The sequence below is a fragment of the Oncorhynchus gorbuscha genome, linkage group LG15, assembly GCF_021184085.1.
Source record: "Oncorhynchus gorbuscha isolate QuinsamMale2020 ecotype Even-year linkage group LG15, OgorEven_v1.0, whole genome shotgun sequence".
Lineage (NCBI taxonomy): Eukaryota > Metazoa > Chordata > Actinopteri > Salmoniformes > Salmonidae > Oncorhynchus > Oncorhynchus gorbuscha.
Window position 1 is genome coordinate 13697312 of NC_060187.1, and position 25213 is coordinate 13722524.

General features: G+C 45.0%; 2 protein-coding genes and 1 pseudogene across 4 annotated transcripts; 1 reads left to right on the top strand and 2 right to left on the bottom strand.

Moving 5' to 3' along the window:
- Positions 1–8019, bottom strand: part of LOC123996466 — a 52713-nt pseudogene extending 44694 nt beyond the window's left edge.
- On the top strand, positions 7638–13033 carry LOC123996639 (probable rRNA-processing protein EBP2). Of its 3 annotated transcripts, none has more exons than XR_006832018.1 (10): positions 7638–7866; positions 7981–8064; positions 8199–8374; positions 8501–8624; positions 10370–10459; positions 10566–10641; positions 10777–10906; positions 11037–11232; positions 11383–11490; positions 11604–13033. XR_006832018.1 is itself a non-coding variant. In XM_046300175.1 (9 exons), the coding sequence occupies exons 1-9, from the start codon at positions 7723–7725 to the stop codon at positions 11428–11430; spliced, it is 1068 nt and encodes a 355-aa protein (XP_046156131.1). In that variant the 5' UTR covers positions 7639–7722; the 3' UTR covers positions 11431–13033. The 3 variants fall into 3 exon arrangements, 1 of the variants encoding a protein (XP_046156131.1); XR_006832019.1 differs by having other exon boundaries at positions 11637–13033; XM_046300175.1 differs by having other exon boundaries at positions 7639–7866; positions 11383–13033.
- Positions 13027–14202, bottom strand: LOC123996640 (protein FAM183A-like). The gene is made up of 4 exons (XM_046300176.1): positions 13961–14202; positions 13798–13860; positions 13456–13559; positions 13027–13291 (listed from the first exon to the last, which is right to left on the bottom strand). The coding sequence occupies exons 1-4, from the start codon at positions 14097–14099 to the stop codon at positions 13178–13180; spliced, it is 420 nt and encodes a 139-aa protein (XP_046156132.1). The 5' UTR covers positions 14100–14202; the 3' UTR covers positions 13027–13177.
- Between the last annotated feature and the right edge of the window lie 11011 nt (positions 14203–25213).

The window sequence follows — 25213 nt, forward strand, 5'->3', positions numbered from 1 at the left end:
TGTCTAGTGACGTCAGGAGTAACGAGGATAGGAGCGGACGTAAAACGTTCTTTTAGAAGATCAAAAGCTCCCTGGGCGGAACCGGACCACTTAAAACACGTCTTGACAGAAGTAAGAGCTGTGAGAGGGGCAGCAACTTGACCGAAATTACGAATGAAACGCCGATAGAAATTAGCGAAACCTAGAAAGCGCTGCAACTCGACACGTGACCTTGGAACGGGCCACTCACTGACAGCTTGGACCTTAGCGGAATCCATCTGAATGCCTTCAGCGGAAATAACGGAACCGAGAAAAGTAACGGAGGAGACATGAAAAGAGCACTTCTCAGCCTTCACATAGAGACAATTCTCTAAAAGGCGCTGGAGAACACGTCGAACGTGCTGAACATGAATCTCGAGTGACGGTGAAAAAAATCAGGATATCGTCAAGGTAGACAAAAACAAAGATGTTCAGCATGTCTCTCAGAACATCATTAACTAATGCCTGAAAAACAGCTGGCGCATTGGCGAGACCAAACGGCAGAACCCGGTACTCAAAATGCCCTAACGGAGTGTTAAACGCCGTTTTCCACTCGTCCCCCTCTCTGATGCGCACGAGATGGTAAGCGTTACGAAGGTCCAACTTAGTAAAGCACCTGGCTCCCTGCAGAATCTCGAAGGCTGATGACATAAGGGGAAGCGGATAACGATTCTTAACCGTTATGTCATTCAGCCCTCGATAATCACGCAGGGGCGCAGAGTACCGTCCTTTTTCTTAACAAAAAAACCCCGCCCCGGCCGGAGAGGAAGAAGGCACTATGGTACCGGCGTCAAGAGACACAGACAAATAATCCTCGAGAGCCTTACGTTCGGGAGCCGACAGAGAGTATAGTCTACCCCGAGGAGGAGTGGTCCCCGGAAGGAGATCAATACTACAATCATACGACCGGTGAGGAGGGAGGGAGTTGGCTCGGGACCGACTGAAGACCGTACGCAGATCATGATATTCCTCCGGCACTCCTGTCAAATCGCCAGGTTCCTCCTGAGAAGTGGGGACAGAAGAAATGGGAGGGATGGCAGACATTAAACACTTCACATGACAAGAAACGTTCCAGGATAGGATAGAATTACTAGACCAATTAATAGAAGGATTATGACATACTAGCCAGGGATGACCCAAAACAACAGGTGTAAAAGGTGAACGAAAAATCAAAAAAGAAATAGTCTCACTGTGGTTACCAGATACTGTGAGGGTTAAAGGTAGTGTCTCAAATCTGATACTGGGAAGATGACTACCATCTAAGGCGAACATGGGCGTAGGCTTGTCTAACTGTCTGAAAGGAATGTCATGTTTCCGAGCCCATGCTTTGTCCATGAAACAACCCTCAGCCCCAGAGTCTATCAAGGCACTGCATGTAGCACCCGAACCGGTCCAGCGTAGATGGACCGACATAGTAGTACAGGATCTAGATGGAGAGACCTGAGTAGTAGCGCTCACCAGTAGCCCTCCGCTTACTGATGAGCTCTGGCTTTTACTGGACATGAATTGACAAAATGTCCATCAAATCCGCAATAGAGGCACAGGCGGTTGGTGATCCTCCGTTCCCTCTCCTTAGTCGAGATGCGAATACCTCCCAGCTGCATGGGCTCAGTCTCTGAGCCAGAGGAGGGAGATAGTTGCGATGCGGAGCAGGGAAACACCGTTGACGCGAGCTCTCTTCCACGAGCTTGGTGACGAAGATCTACCCGTCGTTCTATGCGGATGGCGAGAGCAATCAAAGAGTCCACACTGGAAGGAACCTCCCGGGAGAGAATCTCATCTTTAACCACTGCGTGGAGTCCCTCCAGAAAACGAGCGAGCAGCGCCGGCTCGTTCCAGTCACTAGAGGCAGCAAGAGTGCGAAACTCTATAGAGTAATCCGTTATGGATCGATCACCTTGGCATAGGGAAGCCAGGGCCCTAGAAGCCTCCCTACCAAAAACTGAACGGTCAAAAACCCGAATCATCTCCTCTTTAAAGTTCTGGTAATTGTTAGAACAATCAGCCCTTGCCTCCCAGATAGCTGTGCCCCACTCTCGAGCCCGGCCAGTAAGGAGTGAAATGACGTAAGCAACCCGAGCTCTCTCTCTAGAGTATGTGTTGGGTTGGAGAGAGAACACAATATCACACTGGGTGAGAAAGGAGCGGCACTCCTTGGGCTGCCCGGAGTAGCAAGGTGGGTTATTAACCCTAGGTTCCGGAGGCTCGGCAGACCAGGAAGTAACAGGTGGCACGAGACGAAGACTCTGGAACTGTCCAGAGAGGTCGGAAACCTGAGCGGCCAGGTTCTCCATGGCATGACGAGCAGCAGACAATTCCTGCTCGTGTCTGCCGAGCATGGCTCCTTGGATCTCGACGGCAGTGTTACGAGCGTCTGTAGTCACTGGGTCCATTCTTTGGTCGGATCCTTCTGTTATGCAGGTGAATGAGGACCCAAAAGCGACTTGGCGAAAACAGAGTCTTTAATCCAGTTAAAGGAAATAGCACTACTCCTAGACAAATCGGAGCGGTAAATAAAGCATAAAAAACAATTCCACTCGTAATCACGAGAACTGACTGGAGACTCGATAATAAACTGCAGGTTGCCTCGGGAAGGCACTTGACCGTAGCAGAGTCAGACACCTGCTCACCACGCAGCATCTGAGGGAAACACGGCACGACAGGGCGATACAAAGACACAGCACGGTGAACAATATACAAGGATCCGACAGGGCAGAAACGGAAAACAAGGGGAGAAATAGGGACTCTAATCAGGGGAAAAGACAGGGAACAGGTGTGGGAAGACTAAATGATTGATTAGGAGAATAGGAACAGCTGGGAGCAGGAACGGAACGATAGAGAGAAGAGAGAGAGAGAGGGAGAGAGAAAAAGGGAAACGAACCTAAAAAGACCAGCAGGGGGAAAACGAACAGAAGGAAAAGCAAAATGACAAGACAATATAAGACAAAACATGACAGAGGGAGACAGACCTGATAAAAGGCTAAGGGGGAAGGGAGAGGGAGACTAACTCTTACTTGGTCTCGAAGTTCCAGATGAGTACGGACTGGTCCAGGGAACAGGTAGCGATGAAGGGCTTACGGATACATATGGACAGACCAGTGATAGACAAGGAGTGGAAGGAATAGGACAGGAACTCAAACTGAGCCTGCTCCCCCTTGCTCATCTCAGCAGAGGACAGGGTGATAATGTTGAGCTGACCCCAGTCTGTACTGGTCACTACAGTCTCCTCTGATGGACTGATGACCAGAGAGACGATCTGCTGCTGCTCTGCCTGGCTGGGCTCGTGGCTGCACTGGTCTGGGGGGATCTGGATGGGACCGTTTATTTCCTAAATGCTATGTCCATCAATTATTCCCATTTGTGTTTCTTCATCAGAAATGCTTGCTTATGGGTAACTTAATGTATGTGTAAAGTATTACTGTTCTCAGAATTTTGATTCCAAGATTTTAGATGTGTATGAATTTTGTTTTTGTTTTTGCTAAACACTATGTAGCCACTGTTTAGCTGGAATGTAATGTTCACATCCTGTATATTTAACTGTGATATGTGGTCGTCTCACCTAGCTATCTTAAGATGAATGCACTTACTGTAAGTCGCTCTGGATAAGAGCATCTGCTAAAATGACAAATATAATATAAATGTATTCATAAAAAATGTGGTTATTTGTTACATTTGACTGTGTAAAACCTAACAGTACTACTTATTTCTCTGAGAGTGTGACGAATATGTAGCATTTAGCAAAAACATGATTATTTGTCTCTCTGAAGTGAAACCCTACACCATTATAGATTTAAACAAATACATGTCCGTCATTGAACAACCCCATGCCATGACGAGATAGTGAAAAAACACATCAATCTCTTTCATAATTTCTTTAAACGATAAAAGCAAATTTTCCAACATTTCTGAAAATGGATATATAGTGTTTTGGAATAAAACTCTTAAAATAAAAAACACACACACACACAAATAATGAGCTTAGTTCTATACAACATATTCCTGGAAAGAGTGATAGAAACGAAGCGAGGTGAAAGCTTTCTTACCCTTTATCTCCCTGGTCTTCCTGTAGTTGTCTTATCGTCGGTTCTCTCAAACTGACACATAGTCCCAGGACCGGCCGAGTAGGCAAAGCCTTTGGTGTACGCTGTGATGACTGTAACCCGAGGCAACTGAGGAAGGGACTCTTCATCATTTCCCTTTGCACTGTAAAAAGTATTTTTTTAAATTGAAAACTGTACAACATGGTCACTCTTACAATGTGTTGGTGACATCTGTTTGGAGTTCTTTCAACCCCAGCTTGTCTTTTTCTCCCTATGCCCACCTGTCTGGGTCCTGTGACATGGTGGTCTTGGTGGACACACACATATCCCATCGCAGGTCTCCAAACACCATCAGCCTGCCTGCCTCTGTCCCGGCTATCACCCTGTCCTCAGACACCCAGGTGTGGGACAACAAGTTATGGGTAAGTTGGTGGTTGAAGATATCCCTCTAGTGGTGTGGGGGCTGTGCTTTGGCAAAATTGGGTGGGGTTATATCCTTCCTGTTTGGCCCTGTCCGGGGGTGTCCTCGGATGGGGCCACAGTGTCTCCTGTCCCCTCCTGTCTCAGCCTCCAGTATTTATGCTGCGGTAGTTTGTGTCGGGGGGCTAGGGTCAGTTTGTCAGTTTGTTATATCTGGAGTACTTCTCCTGTCCTATTCGGTGTCCTGTGTGAATCTAAGTGTGCGTTCTCTAATTCTCTCCTTCTTTATTTCTCTCTCTCGGAGGACCTGAGCCCTAGGACCATGCCCCAGGACTACCTGACATGATGACTCCTTGCTGTCCCCAGTCCACCTGGCCATGCTGCTGCTCCAGTTTCAACTGTTCTGCCTTACTATTATTCGACCATGCTGGTCATTTATGAACATTTGAACATCTTGGCCATGTTCTGTTATAATCTCCACCCGGCACAGCCAGAAGAGGACGGGCCACCCCACATATGCTCTCTCTAATTCTCTCTTTCTTTCTCTCTCTCGGAGGACCTGAGCCCTAGGACCGTGCCCCAGGACTACCTGACATGATGACTCCTTGCTGTCCCCGGTCCACCTGACTGTGCTGCTGCTCCAGTTTCAACTGTTCTGCCTTGTTATTATTCGACCATGCTGGTCATTTGTGAACATTTGAACATCTTGGCCATGTTCTGTTATAATCTCCACCCGGCACAGCCAGAAGAGGACTGGCCACCCCACAGCCTGGTTCCTCTCTAGGTTTCTTCCTAGGTTTTGGCCTTTCTAGGGAGTTTTTCCTAGCCACCGTGCTTCTACATCTGCATTGCTTGCTGTTTGGGGTTTTAGGCTGGGTTTCTGTACAGCACTTTGAGATATCAGCTGATGTACGAAGGGCTATATAAATCAATTTGATTTGATTTGATGGGTCTCCAGCTTCTGGAAGGTGGACTGCTTCAGAGCCCCCTCTGCATAGCGGAACAGCTTGAAGACCCCATTCCCACTCACACAGATCTGGGTGTTGTCATATGGGTTCAAACTGACCTGGAAACATATAGTGTGAGACAGTACCATTGAAATATAGCTTGTGTAAGTAAATTAGTATGTGTCTGATCAGCTACAGAGTTGATACTACAACAGAGTAAGGAGCAAGGACCAGTAAGGTTATTTAATGCCTTTTAAATGGAAAAATAACACTGCTATTTTGAATGAACATGCTGATCATTCCACACCACCGTTTCATTGCCAAGGACACTTCCCTGGCCCCACTAACATGCTGTCATGGGAAAAGTACCCAATTGTCATACTTGAGTAAAAGTAAAGATACCTTAATAGAAAATGAAAAAGTGAAAGTCACCCTGTAAAATATTTGAGTAAAAGTCTAAAAGTATTTGGTTTTAAATATAATTAAGTATCAAAAGTAAATTCCTTATATTAAGCAAACCAGACAGCACCATTTTCTTGTTTTTTTAATGTACAGATAGCCAGGGGCACATTCCAACACTCAGACATCATTTACAAATGAAGCATGTGTGTCTAGTGAGTCCGCCAGATCAGAATCAGTAGGTAAAACCAAGGATGTTCTCTTGATAAGCGTGTGAATTTCATATTCTTCCTGTTCTGCTAAGCATTCAAAATGTAACAAGTACTTTTAGGTGTCAGGGAAAATGTATGGCGTAAAAAGTACATCATTTTCTTTCGGAATGTACTGAAGTAAAAAATAAAAAATAGTCAGAAATATAAATAGTAAAGTGAAGTACAGATACCCCAAAAAAACACTTCAGTAGTACTTTAAAGTATGTTTACTGAAGTACTTTACACCACTGCTAACAAGAGAGCAGTCCGACCTCACCTGGTTGACTGGGTTAGCCGCCACAGTGGTCTTCACCATGGCCATGATCTTCTGCTTCTCCCACATCCAATAGAAGAGGATGTAGTCCGGCGCCCCTGATTGGCCGATGAAGTACTTGGAGTCCGTGGAGAACGCCATTGAGACAAACTCATGGACAGGGATGTCCCCTCCGCTCAGCACCTTCCTCTTCCGGCTCTGCTCGTGCTGCAGGTCATACACGGTAATGGTGGCCCTCTCGCCACGCTCCGATACTGCCAGGTAGCGGCGGTTTGAGCTGATGGCCAGGGCGTACATCCCCTGACTCCTCTCCAAACCTGAGAAGCAAAATCAAGGATGAATCACAAAGAAAACATAACTAGAAGTTGGATGAATTGAACAGGTTGTTAACAGCTAATTCTGTTTTGAATACCAGGTTTATGTTTGGCGATGAAAAGATTTCAGAGAGCGCTGTAGTGTCAGAAACACTAAACATCTATAAAACACCCTGACCCTAGACATATTGTTATAATCCTGAGAAGTGAGCGTGGCAAATACCTGGGATGAACCTCTGCCATTTCTGATCTATGTTGTAATGAACACAGTTGTTCCCAGATGGGAAGATGACAGTCTGCTCATCAAAGTAGCACAAGTTATTTGCCACGCCAGTCCGCTGACCAAAGCTGTAGTGACACTGGGCCACCACTCCAGACATCACACAGTCCTGTCACGTCAAAACTGCAGACTAAAATCTGCCAGTAAAAGGGAAAGAAGAAAAATCATTTAGGGGTTTTATCTTTATGTAGCAGGAAAAAGTCGAAAGGATACTAATTCAATTCTGTATGGCCATATTAATCATTTTCACCTTAATCTGAAATTGCCTCCTGTCCCTTGAAGCTTACATCTACAACGCCTGATCTTCCATGCTTGTTATAGAGTTACTGGAACCGTAAAGCTCAACTTGGAAAATAAATGATCGTCTTATTTTACTAGGCTAGCTACTTATCTGTATTGAAAATACAAATTAATAAATAATTGAGATTGACATGCTATTTTTGCCGAAGCGTGGAAAATAATACGAATAGAATGTTATCGTTAAATTCTATCACTATGGAGAAGCTTTCATACAATGCATAATTACATAATAAGTAACGATTATAACTCATTAAAGCATAAACCTATATCATTATAAACCGAATATATGTCGGAAATTCACACTAAGGTTTATTGTCCTCTGTTCCTTTTTTCACGAGTTATACATGAGAGCTGTAGACAGCTGCAAAAGAAAACTTCCGATAGGAACATTTGATGACTTCGGGGCGGGTGTTTCACCGGAAGACATTTTCGGTGTACCCTTTACAGACGCCAATTCCTTCTCACGTGAACCGCTCCATATGAGCACGGATTTTATGGTATTTGGTCCACAAAATCACTGTTTGTATTCAATCATTCTCGTTGACTATACCATGGATATTATTGAAGATGACGAGCAGTTAGGTGAGACGTCTGAGCAGGACAGCGAATTATCTGACGGAGAGGTAACCGGGTATTTTATAGCTTGCTAGCGAACATTAGCCAATTTAGCTAGCTAGTTAACTAACAATGTATCCGTTAACAAGGCGTAACTGTGGTGTGTTTTTCGTTTTCATTAGCTTCAAGATGCATTCGCAAAGGGATTGTTAAAGCCTGGGTTGAACTTTACAACACAAGAACCGAAGAAGATTGTCAACAATGTGGTGAGTGTTGACATGCGCACGTGTCTGCGACCAGAAAGCCACCATTGTCTCTCATTCATGCTTTATTCGACCCATAAGTCACAAATTATTAGCTGTTCTAATATGATCCGTATTTAATTCATGGTTGTGGACAGGAGGGTTTGAAACAATGCCTCGCTGACTTTCGTAAGAACACACTACCCTGGATAGAGAGGCTGGACATGGTCAATCTCCCCGCTGATGACATCGTTGCCAAGTCCGAGGGCAGACTCGACAACAAGGCCAGCGAAGACATCAACCCAGATGACGACTTCCAGAGAGAGATGTTCTTGTGAGTGTCTCATGTCTAATGTCCATACAGTCTTATCAGTGGACAGATAATTTGTTGCAATGTCATGATGCTGTCCTAGTCATAGCAATTGTAAACCATATCCTCTCTTTCATTGATCTCTTCCAGTTACCGTCAAGCCCAAGAAGCTGTTCTGGAAGCGATGCCCCGGCTACTGAAGCTGAAGATAGCCACCAAGAGACCTGAGGACTACTTTGCAGAGATGGCCAAGTCAGACCAGCAAATGCAGAAGGTAGGATGTCCTGCTCTGGCCTTACTCCCAGAGATCTTGCCATCTGTCTTTATATGTATGTGACTGAATTGCATCAGGTTTGGTTGTCGAGCTATTCCTTTAGCCATTAATTCAAATCACATTTTATTTTTCACTTTTATTTGCTGAGTACAACAACCTTACACTGAATGGCTTTTTTGTGTGTGTGTGTGTAAACCTTTATTTAATTAGGCACGGCCTAGGAACTGACTTGTTAAAGGGCAGAATGACAGACCTTGTCAGCTCGGGGATTCGGTCTTACAACCTTTCGGTTCGTGCCCCAGGTAGCCGCTACCTGCTTACTTACAATGCAGTTCAAGAAATAGTTAAGAAAATATTTACTCAATTAGCTGAAGTAAAAAATGTAAACTAAACCAACAAAATAACAATAACCACGCTATATACAGGAGGTACAGGTTAGTCGAGGTAATTTGTACATGTAGGTAAAGTGACCATAGATAATAAACAGTGAGTGTTAAAACAAAGGGGGTGGTCAATGTTTTTACAGGCTTTTGGTAGATAAATGCATGCAAACAAATAAACATTGATTTGCAAAAGGTATCGTGATGAAAATAAAAATCCTCTGTAAATCACATTGGTTGGTTCAGACAGATTGTGCAATTAGAAGACACCCTGTCTTGCACTTGTGCTCTCTAAGGACCTTGCAACATTGTATCATGGTAGTGGTGTTGTAATACTGGTGGATTCTCAGAACAGATAGATTTTAAGGTTGTGGCTAGATGGAGTACAGCTGCAGTATTTTAGCTAAGCATAACCCTTTCCCTAACCTTAACCTAATTCTCCTAACCTACTACTTGAAGTCACGACTATTCCCATAGTTGTACTTTGTAGCCACAACCGTAGAAGCAATCAGTCCCGAGAAACCATCAGTATCACCACAATGTTGGTCGGACACAACTGTATGCACACAGGGGAGAAGTGTGTTTGTATTTTAGGACGTTTTGCTCGATTACTCTTCATAAAAGAGAACTTTTTTACCTAGTCCACCAAGGAGTATTCCACTGATCTAATGCCTGGTTGAGTAGTTAGCTTAAAAATGCTAAAAACTGCAATGCTTGCTTGATAGCTAACTAGCTACTTTACCAAGGATGGAGGCAAGACAAGTGGAAAAATAAATTGACTCCGCAGCAGAGGTTTTGGCAAGCTAAATGGATGGAGGGAGACATGCTTTGTGCAAGGCACCAACGTACACTTGGTAGGCTATCATTTCTTGTATTATAATTGCAGTAATTTCCATGATGGTCACAATGAATTGGCAGTGGGCACTCCTAACAAAGCATTAAGAATTTAACATAGTCCATATTGTGTATGCATACGCACAGCAGTGTTGAAGGACATTGGACTGTTGGCTTTCATACTTCTCTAATTCTTAGAGCAGTTCAAGCAATTTGTCCAACTGTCAATGCATTCAAATTAATAAAGGGTGTGTACCGGAGACTCATTTGGTGGGAATTGTAAGGAGGTGCACATTCGGGCTGTTCGTCCCTCGCGGCTGTTTGTCTCAGAGCCGTGTGGCGAGGTATGTCACAATGGGGCGTTGGACTATCGACTCCTGGTGTCTGTGGACCGTGATTTACACTTTACCTGACACGTGGCTGGCATCCAACTGAGATTCTATTTGATATGCACATTTGTCCAGCAATTTCAAATCTGGTCTAAACACTGGTGTGGTCATGAATAATGCAATCCTTTATCTTTTCCTACAGATCAGGAAGAAACTCATCACGAAGCAGATCATGATGGAGAAGTCGGAAAAGGCCAAGAAACTAAGAGAACAGAGGAAGTATGGCAAGAAGGTCAGTCTCCTTTCATCTTACATGACAGCAGTGGGGGTCTCACAGGAATTGTACTTTTTTATTATATCCTCTTGGTGAATGTGATCTTATGAAATTGGTGTTGTAGGTACAAGTAGAGGTTATTCAGAAGAGACAGAGGGAGAAGAAGGCCATGATGTCTTCAGTGAAGAGGTATCAAAAAGGTGGGTCCTCAGTTCTGCATGTTTTGTTTACCACCCAAGTCACCCATGTTGTTTACACTATTTTGGTTGGTAAGTTGCTTTGGGTGACATCTGCTAAATGTGATTCATAACGGTAAACACCCTCCTCTCTTGCAGGCATGACTGACAAACTGGACTTCCTGGAAGGAGATCAGAAGACTGCTAAAGGAGGCGCTCCAGCTAAAGGAGGTGCAGGGAAAGGGGCCGGTGGCCAAACACCTGATAAAAAGGCCATGAACAAGAAAGGGTAAGATGCTGCACAGACATGGGAATGTTGTTCACAATGCTTCAACTACCTACCTATATTCATTGTATTCAGTGCTTTTATATCAAATCTATATGTACTTGGACTAAAACTGAAGTCTCTGACTTGACAGGCCCAATGCTAAGAGGAAGTATAAAGACCAGAGGTTTGGCTTTGGCGGGAAGAAAAGTGGAACCAAGTGGAACACCAAGGACAGCCACAACGATGTGTCAGGGTTCAGAGCCAAGGTGGCTCATGGGAAAGGAGGAAAGGGAGGGAAAGGAGGCAAAGCAGGACCAGGCGGAAGGGGCCCCGTCAAAGGAGGGGCTGTAAGTCACTGACAGGAAACCATGAATGGGTCATACAATATCACATTTTGAATTAAAATATTGTGTTTATAGTGATGGTACATTTGGTTTGTTATTGAAAAAAAGTTAGTTAATTTGTCATTTTGATCCCTTTTTCTTCAATTCCTTCAGAAACGACCGGGCAAGAATGCACGCAAGAAGATGAAGGGTCGCTCCTAAAGAGGTGTGTGTGTGTTGTCTTCGGTCTTTGCCACATTGCATCCCAACTTCTGGAAGGAGGTAATATTAGAGAGAAGTCCTCTCTTTCTCTTCTTGATCACACACACCACCCTTCATGGAGCCCTTGGGGCAGTGGACTGATCTGGAGGCCTTTTGTGTGATGATTTCCCAAGATGTCCTTCCTAGAGTATCACCAATACCACAAGATGTCCTTCCTAGAGTATCACCAATACCACAAGATGTCCTTCCTAGAGTATCACCAAGACTACAAGATGTCCTTCCTAGAGTATCACCAAGACTACAAGATGTCCTTCCTAGAGTATCACCAAGACTACAAGATGTCCTTCCTAGAGTGTCACCAAGACTACAAGATGTCCTTCCTAGAGTATCACCAATACCACAAGATGTCCTTCCTAGAGTATCACCAAGACTACAAGATGTCCTTCCTAGAGTATCACCAATACCACAAGATGTCCTTCCTAGAGTATCACCAATACCACAAGATGTCCTTCCTAGAGTATCACCAATACCACAAGATGTCCTTCCTAGAGTATCACCAAGATGACAAGCTTTAAAATGTCTCCATATGAAAACCAGACAGAGCTGTACTAAACATGCCAAATTCAATGTTTTTTTTTAATGGTTTAAACCTCTAACATGAATATGGACATCAACGGTACAATGACATTTTATTATCGGCAGTAAAATAAATCCATGTATCTTTTAAAGGAGATCTTTATACTTTGTTGTAAGGCGTCTATGTTTGTGAAACTATTTGCTGAAAGTGAAAACAATGATGAAGCCACTTCCACAAATGTATGTCATCTAGTTTGAGTAAATACTTGATAGATTTTTGTCAAATGCACACTTAGCAAGTCTCCTTATTGACCCCCTGATTCACTACCTTTAGGGATGTGACATTTTCTAATATTGAACAGCTGTCGTGTTTGGCCTTTTCCATGTATCAATATTATTAATGTGTAGTGGGCCAATGTATTACTTTCTATAGATCTGGGTAAATGTTTCTTCTGCAAACAGGTTGCCGGTATGACAATAGTTGGTACATTTTGGGCAAGAATAACCCCTTCTCTAGCCTGAGTGCCAGTCTGTGCTATTATACCAACTAATTTCATGCTGAGGTTTGCTTGACAATGACTGATGGAGATGGCAAGAGCACAAACAGGGACCAGGCTACACCTGCATCTGTTTAACTTGAATGAATGATTAGTATGCAGCTTCATGTTTCTCTGGTGTGGTGTTTGTTATAAACTGAGTGTTTCAAGCCTTGGATGCTGATTGACTGAAAGCCGTGGTATATGGTCTGATATACCACAAGTGTGACTATTTATTTTCACTCTTCTAATTATGTTGGTAACTAGTTTATAATAGCATTAAGGCACCTTGGGGGTTTGTGGTACATGGTCAATATACCATGGCTCCAGGTTGTATCCAGGCACTCTGCGTTGCACACAAGAACAGCCCTTAGCTGTGGTATATTGGCCATATACCACACCCCCTTGGGCCTTATTGCTTAATTACAGTAGGTCTGCCTGCAACCAGTTACATTGTATTTCCTTTGGACAGTAAAGTATTATTCTTCATAGCTGTGTTTCCACTCGTTTTTTATCCAGTAAAGAGACCAATGACCCAGGTTATCGTAATGAAGTCTGGTAGGCTGTAGATCTAACCCAGGTTATCATAATGAAGTCTGGTAGGTCTAACCCAGGTTATAATGAAGGCTGTAGATCTAACCCAGGTTCTGTGTCTGTTCTTTGAGACGCCATGCTGCATCCATGTACTTGGTGATCTCAGAGTTCTGCCGTGACCAGTTCAGTCTTCTATCGCTGCGATCTGAAACCATCTCAGGGCAGAAAAGCTATTTTAGAGGGCGGTGACAACAGGCTTAGGACACTCAGACAGGGGACATGACAACAAATACCTGGAAGTAAAGGGGACACAGCTTGTCAAACCATTTTGAAAAGTAGCTATTTTCCTGCTCATCACTCACAAAGAGGGGTTTCTTACCAGAGGTCTGGATATCCAGCCTATCTCCTGGCTCTCAGTTTGGGGGTGAGTGTATTTCTTGGTTGGCTCCAAACAAGCCCTGTGGATGGCCCTTAGGAAAGCAGCTGGGGGATAAAACAATCAGACAGGGTTTCCCAAACGGTCCTGGGTGCACGTTTTGGGTTTTGCCCCCTGCACCACACAGCTGTTTCAAATAATGGAGTTGGTTATTTTAATCAGCTGTATAGTCCTTGGGTAACGATCAAAACGTGAACACGGAGGGCCCCATGACAGTTTGGGAAACCCTGATCGAACAGACTGGCCAACATCTCATTACATTGAAGAGCTATTAGGCATACTTACGGTCCTCCTGCACTTTGTCGTGTGTCTTGTTGCCAGCCATAGGTTTGTCAGTCAAAATGTGAACTGAGAAGTGAAAGAAGATGAGAAAAAGGGGTTGTTCATCATGTAATTCCTCCTCGTTCACATTAATCCACATCTTTCTACCGAGGTGGGATGTGCTTACGTCTTTTGTACGGGTTGATGCTAAATAGCGTGTACACTTTTTGGCTCCTATTCTCTTTCTTTATGGTCTCGATGTGAATTGCGTTCTGATTAACAATATCCGCAGGATCCTTTTCTTTTGACTGCTTAGCCGAAGCCATCCTTTTTGTATAAATTCGAATACAATACAGAAAAAAGACGAGAGACGATACGTAGTGTGCAACTTTATAGCAAACCAGCCCAAGACACGAAATTCAAAGTGTATCATTCGCAAAAATGATTTTGTTCTCTCGTTGCCTGGCAACCATAAACACACGAGGCCACACGAGGGCGCACAGTACTCATTTATTATCAGTCAGCCAATGGATGCAATTAAATTGCCTTTATATCTGTGCAGAGCTACAGGGGCTGTTGTACTGTGCTCTTGCTCTATTAGCGGAGAGTGCATTATTTCTGTCTTGTGGGGGAAAAAATAGTAAATGACGTAATTTCTCAAAATGTTGCCCTCCAATTGCAACGTCTGTCTAAGCCCACACATATTGTTTCAAGAAAATTATATATTTTTAATAACCTCAAACACCAAGTTAGGCGGACCTCATTTCAAAATAGGCCATCATCACTGTCAATCGTGAATGATAGGTCTTCACGTTTTACCGGTGAAATGTGCCTTTGAACGGGTGTAGTCTCCCTACCACTGAGGAAGTACAGTTCCCGCTCAGCTCAGTCAAAACTGTTCGCTGCTCTGGCTCCCCAATGGTGGAACAAACTCCCTCACGACGCCAGGACAGCGGAGTCAATCACCACCTTCCGGAGACACCTGAAACCCCACCTCTTTAAGGAATACCTAGGATAGGATAAAGTAATCCTTCTCACCCCCCCTCCCCCCCTTAAAATATTTAGATGCACTATTGTAAAGTGGTTGTTCCACTGGATGTCATAAGGTGAATGCACCAATTTGTAAGTCGCTCTGGATAAGAGCGTCTGCAAAATGACTTAAATGTTAAATGTAAATGTAGTCCTTACCAGCGCACCAGTTTGTGTCAAGAACTGCAACGCTGCTGTTTTTTTAAAACGCTCAACAGTTTCCGGTGTGTATCAAGAATGACATCCAGCCAACTTAACACAACTGTGGGAAGCATTGGGGTCTACATCGGCCAGCATCCCAGTGGAACGCTTTCGACAGCTTGTTGCAACTCAATATTTGGAAGGTGTTCTTAATATTTTGTACACTCAGTGTATATGTTGCCGAGAGGCGCGACCGGTTGTTGAGTTGTGGCCGCATGAGAAAAGAAATGCGACTATTCAGCTTCAGCTAACCAGCCTAAAATCTCACTAGAAACGATGTGTTTTTGGTGTAACAGTAACGTTATAGGCCTACTATGATATGCTATTATATTCGGTTCTGTTATGTAAAATACCAATTCTTCATTATGTGATCTTGCGGGACATTGATTCAGCTTCAGAAATAATTTTTACCAGCTACTTTTATACTCAAAATATAAAATGTGAGGGCTCCCTTGCATTCTAGCAGAACAACACCATTGTTTGTTGGCCTCCATTAAACCAATTTACTTCGCCGTTGGCAATTGAAAAACATCAAAGAACATGTTTTCAGATCAATTTAAACCAAGTATGCTTGTTTGATATCTAGCTAGAGGTACTATGTCAAACGCTATTGTGCTTTAAATTTTTACATGATCCGCTCAATTCAGTAGACCTAGGGGGGTTTAATGGTTGAGCAAGGCTCCGTTCAGTAGGCCTAGGGGGGTTTAATGGTTGAGCAAAGCTCCGTTCAGTAGGCCTATGTGGGTTTAATGGTTGAGCAAGTCTCTGTTCAGTAGGCCCAGGGGGGTTTAATGGTTGAGCAAGTCTCTGTTCAGTAGGCCTAGGGGGGTTTAATGGTTGAGCAAGGCTCCGTTCAGTAGGCCTATGTGGGTTTAATGGTTGAGCAAGTCTCTGTTCAGTAGGCCTAGGGGGGTTTAATGGTTGAGCAAGTCTCTGTTCAGTAGGCCTAGGGGGGTTTAATGGTTGAGCAAGGCTCCGTTCAGTATACCTATGTGGGTTTAATGGTTGAGCAAGGCTCCGTTCAGTAGACCTATGTGGGTTTAATGGTTGAGCAAGGCTCTGTTCAGTAGGCCTATTTGGGTTTAATGGTTGAGCAAGGCTCCATTCAGTAGGCCTATGTGGGTTTAATGGTTGAGCAAGGCTCCGTTCAGTATACCTATGTGGGTTTAATGGTTGAGCAAGGCTCCGTTCAGTAGGCCTAGGGGGGTTTAATGGTTGAGCAAGGCTTCGTTCAGTAGACCTATGTGGGGTTTAATGGTTGAGCAAGGCTCCGTTCAGTAGACCTATGTGAGGTTTAATGGTTAAGCAAGGCTCCGTTCAGTAGGCCTAGGGGGGTTTAATGGTTGAGCAAGGCTCCGTTCAGTAGACCTAGGGGGGTTTAATGGTTGAGCAAGGCTCCGTTCAGTAGACCTAGGGGGGTTTAATGGTTGAGCAAGGCTCCGTTCAGTATACCTATGTGGGTTTAATGGTTGAGCAAGGCTCCGTTCAGTAGACCTATGTGGGTTTAATGGTTGAGCAAGGCTCCGTTCAGTAGACCTATGTGGGTTTAATGGTTGAGCCTGGCTGTATGAGAATTAGTAGAATATGGTGACAAGTTCATGGGCGGCAGGTAGCCTAGAGGTTAGAGCGTTGGGCTAGTAACCGAAAGGTCGCTGGTTTGAATACCCGAGCTGACAGGTGTCCTTGAGCAAGGTACTTAACCCTAATTTTCCAGGGTGGCAGGTAGCCTAGTGGTTAGAGCGTTGGGCCAGCAACCGTAAAGGTTGCTAGATTGAATCCCTGAGCATTCTAGCATCTTGTCCTGACAAAATAGCCCGTTTACATTGGGAACATTATTTTTCCCAAAATGAAAATGCTGCCCCCTAGTTACAAGAACTTTTTAGCCATTTTGCCACAATGTTGGAAGTGTGCTTGGGGTCGTTGTCCATTTGGAAGACCCATTTGCGACCAAGCTTTAACTTCTTGACTGATGTCTTCAGATTTTGCTTCAATATATCCACATAATTTTCCTGCCTCATGAAGCCATCTATTTTGTGAAGTGCACCAGTTCTATTTTTTCTATCAGACCAGAGGACATTTCTCCAAAAAGTACGATCTTTGTCTCCATGTGCAGTTGCAAACTGTAGTCTGGCTTTTTTATGGCGTTTTTGGAGCAGTGGCTTCTTCCTTTCTGAGCGGCCTTTCAGGTTATGTCGATATAGGACTCGTTTTACTGTGGATATAGCTACTTTTGTACCTGTTTCCTCCAGCATATTCACAAGGTCATTTGCTGTTTTTCTGGGATTGATTTGCACTTTTCCCACCAAAGTACGTTCATCTCCAGGAGACAAAATGCGTCTCCTTCCTGAGGGGTATGACGACTGCGTGGTGCCATGGTGTTTATACTTGCGCACTATTGTTTGTAGACATGAACGTGGTACCTTCAGGTTGTTTGGAAATTGCTCCCAAGGATGAACCAGATTTGTGGAGGTCTACAATTTTTTTTCTGTGGTCTTAGCAGATTTCTTTTGATTTTCCCATAATGTCAAGCAAAGAGGCATTGAGTTGTCACGCCTTGGTCATTGTATCTTGTGTTTTTGTTATATGTTTGGGTAGGCCAGGGTGTGACATGGGTTTATTTGTTGTATTTCGTATTGGGGTTTGTATTAATTGGGAGTGTGTATTATTAGGGGTGTGTCTAGTTAGGCTTGGCTGCCTGAGGCGATTCCTAATTGGAGTCAGCTGATTCTAGTTGTCTCGGATTGGGAACCGTATTTAGGTAGCCTGAGTGCGCGTTGTATTTCGTGGGTGATTGTACCTGTCTTTGTGTTAGTCACCAGATAGGCTGTAATTTGTTTCACTTGTTTGTTGTTTTTGTATTTTCAATTATTTCATGTACCGCTTTATCTTTATTAAAGGTCATGAGTAACCTACACGCTGCATTTCGGTCTGCCTCTCTTCTAACAACAGACGAAGATCATTACAGAATCACCCACCTCGATTCACAGACCGAGCAGCGTGTGAACTGGCTGGAGCTAAAGGAGGACGATATGGACGGCAGAAGCAGGGATTATACGACGTGGGAAGAAATCGACAGGTGGGCAGCCGACCCAGTGCGTGTGCAGGAGCCCGCCTGGGATTCCCTACAGCAATGCGAAGAGGGCTACAGGCGAATCGAATCAACGAAAAAGACACGCCGGAAAAAACGGAGAGGCGCTGGTTTAAACAGGCAGCGACAGCTGGAGCAGCAAAGGGAGGATGAATTATTTGGAGAATGGACATGGGAAGACATATTGGAAGGTAAAGGTTGTTACACTTGGGAGGAGATATTGGCCGGAAGAGATCGCCTCACATGGGAACAGGTGGAGGCACTAAGGAGAGCAGAGGCAGCGGGAGATAGGAGCCGACGATACGAGGGAACACGGTTGGCAAGGAAACCGGAAAATCAGCCCAAAAAAATTATTGGGGGGGAGCTAGAAGGGAGAATAGTTATGCCAGGTAGGAGACCTGCGCATACTCCCTGTGCTCACCGTTGGGCTAGAGAGACCGGGCAGGCACCGTGTTATGCTATGGAGCGCACAGTGTTTTCAGTGCGGGAGCATAGCCCGGTGAGGCACATACCAGCTCTTCCTATTGGCCGGGCTAGAGTGGGCATCGAGCCAGGGAAGCTTGGGCAGGCTCGGTGCTCTAGAGCTCCAGTGCGCCTGCACGGTCCGGTCTATCCAGAGCCACCTCTACACACCAGTCCTCCGGTAGCAGCTCCCCGCACCAGGCTTCCTGTGCGTGTCCTCGCGCCAGTACCACCAGTTCCAGCACCACGCACCAGGCCTCCAGTGCGCCTCGGCTGTTTAGCGCAGCCAGAGCTGTTCTCCTGCGCTGCCGGAGTCTCCTGTCTGTCCAGCGCCACCAGTGTTCCCAGTCGGCCCAGCGCGTCCAGTGCGCATCGCCTGTTCAGCACAGCCAGTGCTTTTCTCCCCTCCTGCGCTGCCGGAGTCTCCCGCTTGTTTAGCGCAACCAGAGCTGTTCTCTTCTCCTGCGCTATCGGAGTCTCCCGCTTGTTTAGCGCAACCAGAGCTGTTCTCCTCTCCTGCGCTGCCGGAGTCTCCTGTCTGTCCAGCGCCACCAGTGTTCCCAGTCGGCCCAGCGCGTCCAGTGCGCATCGCCTGTTCAGCACAGCCAGTGCTTTTCTCCCCTCCTGCGCTGCCGGAGTCTCCCGCTTGTTTAGCGCAACCAGAGCTGTTCTCTTCTCCTGCGCTATCGGAGTCTCCCGCTTGTTTAGCGCAACCAGAGCTGTTCTCCTCTCCTGCGCTGCCGGAGTCTCCTGTCTGTCCAGCGCCACCAGTGCTCCCAGTCGGCCCAGCGCGTCCAGTGCGCCTCGCCTGTTCAGCTCAGCCAGAGCTGTTCTCCTCTCCTGCGCTGCCGGAGTCTCCTGTCTGCCCAGCGCCGCCAGTCGGCCCAGCGTCACCAATCTGCCAGGATCCGCCAGAAGTGCCAGTCTGTCAGGATCCGCCAGAAGTGCCAGTCTGCCAAGATCTTCTAGATCGGCCAGACAACCTGAATCATCCAGGTCCACCAGCCAGCCTGGATTTACCGGAGCCTACTACCTGCCTGAGCTTCCTCTCAGTACTGAGCTTCCTCTCAGTACTAGGCTCCCTCTCTGTACTGGGCTCCCTCTCTGTACTGGGCTCCCTCTCTGTACTGGGCTCCCTCTCAGTACCGAGCTTCCTCTCAGTACCGAGCTTCCTCTCAGTACCGGGCTTCCCCTCAGTACCGGGCTTCCCCTCAGTACCAGGCTTTCCCTCAGTACCGGGCTGCTTCGGTCCCGGGCTGCCCCTCTGTCCCGGGCTGCCCCTCTGTCCCGGGTTGCCCCTCTATCCCGAGTTGCCCCTCTATCCTGAGTTGCCCCTCTATCCTGAGTTGCCCCTCTATCCTGAGTTGCCCCTCTATCCTGAGCTGCCCCTCTATCCTGAGCTGCCCCTCTATCCCGAGCTGCCCCTCTGTCCCGAGCTGCCCCTCTGTCCCGAGCTGCCCCTCTGTCCCGAGCTGCCCCTCTGTCCCGAGCTGCCCCTCAGTTATGTAGGGATCAGGGTGAGGACTATTAGGCCATGGTCGGCGGAGAAGGTGGATTATCCTAGGATGCGAAGGGGAGGAACTAGGACATTTATGGAGTGGGGTCCACGTCCCGAGCCAGAACCGCCACCATGGACAGACGCCCACCCGGACCCTCCCTATGCTCTTGAGGTGCGTCCCGGAGTCCGCACCTTAGGGGGGTTCTGTCACGCCTTGGTCATTGTATCTTGTGTTTTTGTTATATGTTTGGGTAGGCCAGGGTGTGACATGGGTTTATTTGTTGTATTTCGTATTAGGGTTTGTATTAATTGGGAGTGTGTATTATTAGGGGTGTGTCTAGTTAGGCTTGGCTGCCTGAGGCGATTCCTAATTGGAGTCAGCTGATTCTAGTTGTCTCGGATTGGGAACCGTATTTAGGTAGCCTGAGTGCGCGTTGTATTTCGTGGGTGATTGTACCTGTCTTTGTGTTAGTCACCAGATAGGCTGTAATTTGTTTCACTTGTTTGTTTTTGTATTTTCAATTATTTCATGTACCGCTTTATCTTTATTAAAGGTCATGAGTAACCTACACGCTGCATTTCGGTCTGCCTCTCTTCTAACAACAGACGAAGATCATTACATGAGTTTGAAGGTAGGCCTTGAAATACTTTCACAGGTACACCTCCAATTGACTCAAATGATGTCAATTAGCCTATCTTTTGCACACCAGTATTTCTACTTGCACATCATCATCTGTACATCTATCACTCCAGTGTTAATTTGCTAAATTGTAATGACTTTGCTACTATTGCCTATTTATTGCCTTACCTCCTCACGCCATTTGCACACGCACACACTGGGTGCGTCACTTGAGTGAGTTGAGTCCCTGACATGATCTTCCTGTCTGGGTTGGCGCCCCACCCTGCGTTGTGCCGTGGCGGAGATCTTTGTGGGCTATACTCGGCCTTGTCTCAGGATGTTAAGTTGGTGGTTGAAGATATCCCTCTAGTGCTGTAGGGGCTGTGCTTTGGCAAAGTGGGTGTGGTTATATCCTGCCTGTTTGGCCCTGTCCGGGGTATCATCGGATGGGGCAACAGTGTCTCCTGACCCCTCCTGTCTCAGCCTCCTTTATTTATGCTGCAGTAGTTTATATGTCAGGGGACTAGGGTCAGTCTGTTATATCTGGAGTACTTCTCCTGTCTTATCCGGTGTCCTTTGTGAATTTAAGTATGCTCTCTCTAATTCTCTCTTTCTTTCTCTCTCTCGGAGGACCTGAGCCCTAGGACCATGCCCCAGAACTATCTGGCATGATGACTCCTTGCTGTCCCTAGTCCACCTGGCCGTGCTGCTGCTCCAGTTTCAACTGTTCTGCCTGCGGCTATGGAACCCTGACCTGTTCACCAGACGCGCTACCTGTCCTAGACCTGCTGTTTTCAACTCTCTAGAGTAGAGGTCGACCGATTATGATTTTTCAACACTGATACCAATACCAATTATTGGTGGACCAAAAAAAGCCGATACCGATTAATCGGATGATTTTTAAAATGTATTTGTAATAATGACAATTACAACAATACTGAATGAACACTTATTTTACTTAATATAATACATCAATAAAATCTATCTAGCCTAAAATAAATAATGAAACATGTTCTATTTGGCTTAAATAATGCAAAAACAAAGTGTTGGAGAAGAAAGTAAAAGTGCAACATGTGCCACGTAAGAAAGCTAACGTTTCAGTTCCTTGCTCAGAACATGAGATCATATGAAAGCTGTTGGTTCCTTTTAACATGAGTCTTCAGTATTCCCAGGTAAAAAGTTTTAGGTTGTAGTTATTCTAGGAATTATAGGACTATTTCTCTCTATATGATTTGTATAGAGAGACATGACTATTGGATGTTCTTATAGACACTTTAGTATTGCCAGTGTAACAGTATAACTTCCGCCCCTCTCCTCGCCCCTACCTGGGCTCGAACCAGGAACACATCGACAACAGCCATTCTCGCAGCATCGTTACCCATGCAGAGCCAGGGGAACAACTACTCCAAGTCTCAGAGCGAGTGACGTTTGAAGCGCTATTAGCGCACACCTGGCTAACTAGCTAGCCATTTCACATCGGTTACACCAGCCTAATCTCGGGAATTGATAGGCTTGAAGTCATAAACAGCTCAATGCTTGAAGCACAATGAAGTTGTTTGAATGAATGCTTACGAGCCTGCTGGTGCCTACCACCGCTCAGTCAGACTGTTCTATCAAATATCAAATCATAGACTTAATTATAACATAATAACACACAGAAATACGAGTCTTAGGTCATTAATATGGTCGAATCCGGAAACTATCATCTCAAAAACAAGACATTTATTCTTTCAGTGAAATACGGAACCATTCTGTATTTTATCTAACGGGTGGCATCCATAAGTCTAAATATTCCTGTTACATTGCACAACATTCAATGTTATGTCATAATTACGTACAATTCTGGCAAATTAGGCAGCCCAAACTGTTGCATATACCCTGACTCTGCATGCAATGAATGCAAGAGAAATGACACAATTTCACCTAGTTAATATTGCCTGCTAAACTTTCTTTTAGCTAAATATGCAGGTTTAAAAATATATACTTCTGTGTATTGATTTTAAGAAAGGCATTGGTGTTTATGGTTAGGTACACATTGGAGCAAGGACAGTCCTTTTTCGCGAATATGCACCACATCGATTATGTGCAACGCAGGACACGCTAGATAAACTAGTAATATCATCAACCATGTGTAGTTAACTAGTGATTATGATTGATTGATTGTTTTTTTATAAGATACGTTTAATGCTAGCTAGCAACTTACCTTGGCTTACTGCATTCGCGTAACAGGCAGGCTCCTCGTGGAGTGCAATGAGAGGCAGGTGGTTAGAGCGTTAAGAATAAGAATGTGTTCTTAACTGACTTGCCAAGTTAAATAAAGATTAAATAAAAGTGTAAAAAAAAAAACGGCCAAATCGGTGTCCAAAAATATCCTAATTAATCGGCCATTCCAATTAATCAGTCGACCTCTACTCTAGAGACAGACGGAGCGGTAGAGATACTCCTAATGATCGGCTATGAAAAGCTAACTGACATTTACTCCTGAGGTGCTGACTTGCTGCACCCTCGACAATTACTGTGATTATTATTATTTGACCATGCTGGTCATTTATGAACATTTGAACATCGTGGCCATGTTCTGTTATAATCTCCACCCGGCACAACCAGAAGAGGACTGGCCACCCCTCATAGCCTGGTTCCTCTCTAGGTTTCTTCCTAGGTTTTTGCCTTTCTCTGGAGTTTTTCCTAGCCACCGTGCCAACTTCAACTGTATATTTGGCCAACCTGGACTCGGGTAAATGTAACACAGTATGTTACGTTTTGTATGGTATGTATTAATTTGTGTATGTCCATCATCCATTTCATATGATATGTTGCTAATTAGCTAAATGCTAAAGTTGTCTGTGATAAGATTCAAGCTCAACCTTTGGATTACTGGATTTTTGTATTTTACTCCCCCCCCATAAACCCCGACTAACCATATTACTTTCATTTTTGCCTTAAGTAACCTTCTGTCTTATGTAACCATATCAAACGTAACATATCATACTAACTTGAATGTCCCGAGTTTACATTTACTATGTTGCGTCTAGTCTATGAGACCAGGCTGCAATAGCTTGAAATTATTGCTTGGTCAATAGTTATTTGTGTCTTTGTGAGGTTTTTTTTCCTTATTTTTTGGGACTGCTGTTGATTTAATTCTGAGGCTGTTGTAGTGTTATATATTGATTTAGAGTTTTCATATGGAGCAATTTGTCTTGTTTTGGGTTTATGTTATAGGCCTAATAGGTTTTGAGGGCGGTTATCAATCTTTATTTTTCAGAATGTTCTTACATTTGTCAGGCAGGCAGACACAGGCAGATGATACTTGGAGTACTTTAGTGTTCTCCATCTGGGAGCGTCTTTGTGTTGCTGATGGCTGATGTAGTCTACTGGGTTGACAGATATGCATATTTAACAGTAATGGGAGAAAACTTTGAGGAAGTACAGTCACTGCTAACTGGCTGCACAGTGCTGTAGAAACCCGAAATGAGGTTTTCACATTGTGCAGAACTGGGCTTGAGTTAGCCTGCCATCTGTACTAACCTTGTGGGGACACACAATTCAGTCCCATTCAAAATCCTATTGTTCCTAACTTTAACCCCAAAACCTAGCTCCTAACCCTAAAACTAACCCCTGAAACTAATTCTAAACTTAACCCCTAAACCCCCTAGAAATATAATTTGACCTTGTGGGGACAAACAAAATGTCCCCAGTTGGTCAAATTTTTGTTATGTTACTATACTTGTGGAGACTTCTGGTCCCAATAAGTATACTTAAACACGTCCACCACACACACACGCACGCACACACACACACGCACACACACAGACGCTTCCCGTTGTAAATGGCACATTTTGTTGGGTGGATCCCTCGGGAAAGCAGTGATGACAATCTCACTGCTGTGGAGAACCTGTACTTGTCTCCTCACATAAGGCCTTTAATTTCGTTTCACTTCTTTTCCCTTCCTCCAGTCTTCCTTCGTTCGTTCCTCTCCCATCTGGCCTGCTCTGAGGCAATCATTTTGTTTCCCCCTCTCCCCGTCTGACGACTTCTGAGCATTGTGTGTCTCTGCGCTTGTCTGCGCCGTGTCACTGCCTCCCTCATGGAAAGAGACAGGTTAATAATGCTGGAGATCTTCTGCTACTCTGCCTTCCCATGTTGGAACCTGATTTAAGGAAAAATAATAGAAAATAAGTAATAACATGGAATAGCTTCCTGCAGAGTATCAGCTAGTGTTAGTGTGTGGAGTTGTTATTGGGAAGGTCTACAGGCAGGTTAGTAGGCTTCAGTGTGTGATTTTGTGTGTGTCTCTGTGTGTGAATGTGCGTTGGTGCATGTGTGTGCGAGCTCTTGTGTGCGACTGTCTCTGTGTGTGTGAGGAACCCCGGGCTTATGTCAATCACATCCCTCTGTCTCCTATCACAATGTCCCACCACGTTAACTTCAAGACATACACTTCTTCCCCCCTTTGCATTCTGGGTTGGAGAACAGAGAGAGGGCATTTTTAGGTTGTCAGGGTAGCATTTTGATGTAGTAAACATCCTCTGGCCATTATGGAAGC